The sequence below is a fragment of the Hibiscus syriacus genome, unplaced genomic scaffold, assembly GCF_006381635.1.
Source record: "Hibiscus syriacus cultivar Baekdansim isolate YM2019G1 unplaced genomic scaffold, ASM638163v2 tig00110450_pilon, whole genome shotgun sequence".
Taxonomy (NCBI): Eukaryota; Viridiplantae; Streptophyta; class Magnoliopsida; order Malvales; family Malvaceae; genus Hibiscus; species Hibiscus syriacus.
Window position 1 is genome coordinate 6095139 of NW_024062743.1, and position 6362 is coordinate 6101500.

The window sequence follows — 6362 nt, forward strand, 5'->3', positions numbered from 1 at the left end:
ACAATCGATTTGCAGGATTATAAACTAGCCAGAGACAGAGAGAGACGTACGAATATAAAAGCTCCAAACAGACTGGGTTTTGAAGGCATGGTCTCCTTTGCACTTCACATTAGTAGTGATATCCAACTACTTACCAAGTAGCTATTACTAGTCAGGAGAAAGTAAAATAGATGGTTGCAATGGTTGATGAGATGGAGTTTTTGCAGAAAAATCGTACATGGGAGCTAGTTCATATTCATGAGGGAAAGAAGTCTATTGGTTGTAAATAGGTGTATAAAAGGAAACCAGCAGTATCATAAAAAGAGGGGGAAAAGATCAAGGTTCGATTGGTAGCAAAGGGTTATTCACAGTAAAAGGGAATAAATTATGATGAAATATTTTCTCTTGTGGTTAAGCATACTTCAATCAAGTAGTACTTGCATTAGTAGCTAGTTGGGATTTGCATTTAGAGCATATGGATATCAAAAATGCCTTTTTTCATGGTGATTTAGAGGAACAAATTTATATGCAACAACTAGAAGGGTTCAGTCAACCTGGACATGAGTTTTTGGTTTGCAGGTTGAAGAAATCCTTATATGGGTTGTAACAGTCTCCAAGACAATGGTATAAACAGTTCAACTCCTATATGATTAAAATTGGCTACAAGCGATGTGAGTATGATTGTTATGTTTATTTTAAGAGCCTTGATGATAGTTCTTTTATTCATCTGCTATTGTATGTTGATGATATGTTAATAACTGCAAAGAATATGCATGATGTTGTTGGTTTGAAAGCTTTATTGAGCCAGGAATTTGATATGAAAAACTTAGGTGTTGCAAATAAAATTCTTGGAATGGAGATTCACAGGGATAATGGCTCAAGGAAACTGTGGTTATCTCAGCAGGGCTATGTTGAGAAAGTGTTAGATAGGTTTGGGATGAGCAATAAAAAGTTGGTAAGAACTCCATTAGGAAATCATTTTAGGTTTTCTTTAGAACAAGTCCCTAAAATAGATAATAAAGTTGTTGACATGGAAAAGGTTTCATATATCAGTGTTGTTGGTTGCTTGATGTATGCAATGGTATGTACCCCTGATTTTGCTCATGTTGTTAGTCAAGTTTGTAAATACATGTCTAAACCAGGTAGGAGACATTGGGAAGCACTCAAGTGGATTTTAAGGTATTTGAAGGGCACTGTAGGGAATGTAATTGTTTTTGGTAGTTAGCAGGATAATCATTTGGTTGTAGGATATGTGGATTCATACTTGGATGATAGAAGATCTACAACTGGTTATGTTTTTACTCTTCGTGGAGGGCCTATATGTTGGAAGTCAAATTTTCAATCCATTTTGGCATTATCTATAACTAAAGTAGAATACATGGCAGCAGCTGAAGCTGCAAAAGAAGCTTTATGGCTTACTGGGCTAGTAAATGAATTGGGTATTCAGCAAGCTGGAGTTCAATTGAATTGTGGCAGCCAAAGTGTTATTCATGTGACTAAAAATCATGTGTATCATGCTAGAACTAAGCATATTGATGTGAGGTTTCACAAGATTAGAGAGTTAATTGCATCTCGAGAGATATTGTTACAGAATGTTCATACTAGTGAGAATACATGTGATATGTTGACCAAGCCAGTTACTACTAACAAGTTTATGCTTTTCTTGGACTTGTTGAACGTTTACAGTTGCTAGAGAAGCATGGTAGCCCAACCCACTTTGATGTTTGATAAACTTTTGATTTTCTATTTTATCTCTTAAGGGGCAGGATATTCGCCAACGTGGAGATTTGTTAGGTATGGCTCATATACCAGTTGGAGGATAGATACTGGAACGAGGTGAGTGAAGCGAACGTAGCAATCAACATCTGTCCATTGTAGAAGTTTCGTTACTGTTTGTGGGCTATGATTAAGTGGGTTGGGGACGATACATGGTATTTTTGTAATTGTATCGGGGTTACTCTTATATACTGTAACTGTAACCTAATTTTGGATTATTGCGAATAATAAAGAGAACAACCGCTCATCACACCCGAGGACGTAGGCACATTGTCGAACTTCGTTAAATCTTGTGTTCTTTATTTTCTTTACTACTTTTTGATTTCCTGAGTTAATTAGCCTGATTTCACAACAAAAAGGCTTTCTTGCTATTGGAACTAAATTATTTATACAAATTTTAACCTTTTTTTTATCTCAGACTTATAACAACTATATGACTCATTATATTGTAAACGTTTACCAGGTAGGGAAATTTTTGTATTAACCATATGGAGGAAATGTTTCACTTTTGATTAGTGTATAAGTTTTGCTTTTGCTTGCTAAGCCTCTTGTGTGGTAGTCAAAATCCAGATTTGTCCAGGCTGAGGAGAGAATGAGAGAAATTGGAGAGGAAGAAAAAAGAGGAGAATAGAGAGAATGGAAAAAAGAGAAAAATATTTTTATAAAGATTTAAAATGACATCGTTTTAATCTAAATTTACTTTTGTGTGGGATTCAAAAATGAAGTTAGGATGACGTTGTTAATTATTTAACGAGATACCAAAATATGAATAACTTGAAAGTTGAATGATTAAATTTAAAATTTTTAAATTTAAGTGATCAATATATGAGTAAAAAAATTGAGCGATAAAAAATAATTTACCCATATAATTAATATGAGATGTTACCTTTTTATATTAACAACAACACGCTCCTTTTAAATCCTTACATGGTTGAATAGGGGGGGGGGGAATAAACAATGTTGAAGTAGTGGACAAAGTCCTTCTCCAATATGTTCCAATAGATGGCTAGTTCAAAAAAAAAAAAAAAAGATGGGATTTGATTACTTTCAAACAAAAAAAAGAGATCTTCTGCAGTAACATTTATGTTTTATCAATCAGAAGTTTGAATCTAATCAAAGAAGAAGAAAGAGATAGCTCACTCTACCTCTAATGCTAAGTTTTTCTCTACTTTCGTCGTCGATAAAATCTCTAACATTATTTCAAGATATCATCAACTTCTTCTTTTTCCACTTTTTCATGGCTTATGACTGTGTTTTTGTTTCCTTGTTTGGTTGATGGAAAACGAATAAAGATCTAATGAAATTTTGTTTAAATCAGAGAAAATAATATCTGAAATCAATTTAGAATTGTTCTGGAAAAAATATTTTAGACATGTCCATGTTCATAATTCAATAATTATTTAAAATCATCGATGTCTCATATAGGGATATAAAAAATTGATCCGACTTGTAAAACTGACTGAAATCGATTCAAGTCAAAATTGTTTGTGACCTAGGATGGTGGTGATTTGAAATCGATTCGAGTCTGAATTGGTGTTGACTTGAACCCAAATTGGACCTGAAAATTTTGGATCTACACCCGATCTACACCGACCTAAGAACGATTTGAATCTAAATTGAACCGATAATATGATAATCGAACCAAACCGACATAGGACCTGATATGAACCTAAACTTGTGATTAACCTGGTAAATAAATGATATTGTCCGACTTGTTATCAACTTAACATGTTATGAACTTGACTTGTAATTGACTCAACCTGTAAATATACTTGTTATTGATTTGATATGATATTTACCTAACTTGATTTTTATCTGACTTGTAAGTTACAATTAATGAAGTTATGACATTTTAAATTTATAATATTATAGTATGATAAAATACGTCTTTACAATTAAAAGTATATGAAAAACTATGATTAATAATTTAATGTGTTTACTTTTTATATTTATAAATTGTAATATATAAATGTACTAAAAATCTATTAAACAATAACTTATGATTGATGATGATTTAACAATCCAATGATCTAAGAAAAATAAATCAAAACATTAGTGATAAAATTATTTCAATTTATAGTTGAGTGACCAACGTGAAATAAACACTAAAATTTAATGATTGATGGTGTAGTTTACCCATATAAATATTATATAACTAAATGGAGTTAGATTTAAAGTAAATCTTAAGCCATGTTTACGTTATTCCCCCCCCCCCTAAATTTAACTTTCCAATTTACTTTTAATTTTTATGAGAGAAAGTTAATTGTTTGATTTAATTTTTAAGAACAAAGTGACCTTCGTGATAAAAAAACTGTTGTATTCTTTGAAGACTCGGGTTCAAGTACCATAGATACTAGGAGTGTGAGTGTTTAATATCAAAAGATTGAAAGTTATCTTTTAATACAACTTCCTTATATTTACCTCATATTAATAGAAAAAAATAATATAACTTTTAATTAAAAAGTTCAAAATTTTTTAATATATATGATGAGATAATTTAATTCATTTTATTTTTTAATTTTAGAAATTTGTTAATTTTAATCCTTTTAAAACTAATACAACATTTTTTTGAAAATGACCAAGATATTTCATTTATCGAAAGTCATATCAACAAACGTATTGTCAGTTACAGACTGAACAAATACAGTTGTGACTATCATAAATAAAATATAATAATAATCGCTTAGTGATAGTATGATAAATAAAAACATTAACAAGTGAAGTAACGACGTACATAAACTGGTTACACCAACAGTTCTGAGCATCAAATATGGATGAGAGAAACTTAAAGAAGAACCAAAATGGCTAATAGAAAAAGCTATCTCCCCTTAACGACAATCTCATCCGGCACATATATGCGATAACTAACGAATTGTCTTGTACAAACAATAGAGGAATCAGACATCGGGAATGTAACCAACCATGAATTCATGTAAAATAGTAGACCGATAAGAAAATCAAATTAAAAAATCTGTTTCGGAAGTCCATAAACACCAATAGCTATGATCTTTATCAAAAAGGATCAAGAGAAACATTATTATTAAACTAAGTTAAAACTAATAACGAAAAACTAATAAAATAAAGAACGAACGGGAAAATGAAGCAGGAGGACAGGGAGGTGACTGTGAACGGCCACCACCGCTGTCTCAAAATAAGACTTTGAAAAACTGCCGCTGCAAAAAATTAACCACCGCAGAGAAGAAATTGAGAGTGAGAAGTGGGTAAAGTCAAATTATTTAAATTTTTATTTTTACATTAAATAAAAATGTAGAAATAAAAAAACGTAAATAAAAATGCAAAGAAAATAATACAACATTAAATATGTATTTCTACATTTTACAACTAAAAATGTAGGGAGGGGGACGTAAAGGAAAAAAAGAAGAAAGATGTTGTGACAAACATGTGAAGAGCACTAATAGGACAAGCAAGAGCCGAATCAATCTCAATAATTAACTTTTGGGTAAACTACAAGTTTAATGCTCTAACTATTGTTTTTCTCCTATTTTAGTAAATAAATTATTTTTTAAATTACGTCTAACGTTATGTTTTGATTTTATTTTAGTCATTCACCTTCAAAGATTAACAAAACTACTGACATGATATTTTTAAAAATATTTAATTATAGCGTGATGTTATTTTATAGTATGTGACCAAAAGGAAATCAAAGTATAATGTTAAATATATTTTTAAAATAAAAAAATACTTGTATGACTAAAACAGAAGAAAAATGATAATTGGATACTAAACGTGTAGTTTGCCCTTAACTTTTTACTTCCTCGGAGGAAGGTCGGGCACTCTCTCAGACTTTCTAAAAGCCTTAGTCCCAAAAACCAAGAACCCGATCACATGTCCAAAAATGGCAGCGAGGAAAACGCCGCCGTTAAACGACATGACAGCCAGCATCACCATATAACTCAACCCTGCACGCGCCGTGTGCATCGCCGTCTGAAAGAATCCGGCGGCGACATTATTGGCCCCGGGCTTTATGATGCTGCAATAAGATAGCCATTCCACCACCATTGCCAACACAAATACGAAGATGAGGGCCAGAGCATACATGCCGGAGCTGCAACCGGGCCAACCCGAGAAGAGAATTTCAGATTTATGGCCCCAGTAGAAACTCATATGAAAGAGTGAGTTCTTCCGATGAACGTGGAGCTCCGAGGTGTTGTTCCAAGCCGACGTCGTTTCAGCCATGTTCTTCGTCTTCATTCAATTGGTTTGGTTGTAGTTTTTGTGATGGGATTTTAAAGACGACTAGTTTGGTATCTCTTGAAAAACTCGTTTGAAAGCAATCCCAAATGGAACTTCCATTTTCCAACTTCACACGGACCCAATGACCGTCACAGCAGAGATTTTCAGATTTTATTCTCTTTTTCTTAATAAGTTATTAACTACTTTATTTATTTATCCTACTATTCTTTTTTTCGTGGAAAAATATCTGGCTCTGATTTTATTGCGCGTTTGATTGGGGAACATGAGATTTCAATGGTAATATAATTTACATTTTCTGTTTGGTTAGCATAAGAATTACATTCTCGGTAATGTAAGATTATCAATTGTAGATATTTTGGGTATATTACCGAGAATGTCAATATTTTCCTTTC

The 6362-nt window shown here is 32.3% G+C and overlaps 1 protein-coding gene across 1 annotated transcript; it reads right to left on the reverse strand.

The window, feature by feature from the left end:
* Positions 1–5523: 5523 nt before the first annotated feature.
* Positions 5524–6050, reverse strand: LOC120126071 (copper transporter 4-like). The gene has a single exon (XM_039144370.1). It carries the CDS (start codon positions 5965–5967, stop codon positions 5524–5526), a length of 444 nt encoding a protein of 147 aa, XP_039000301.1. The 5' UTR covers positions 5968–6050.
* Positions 6051–6362: the final 312 nt, after the last annotated feature.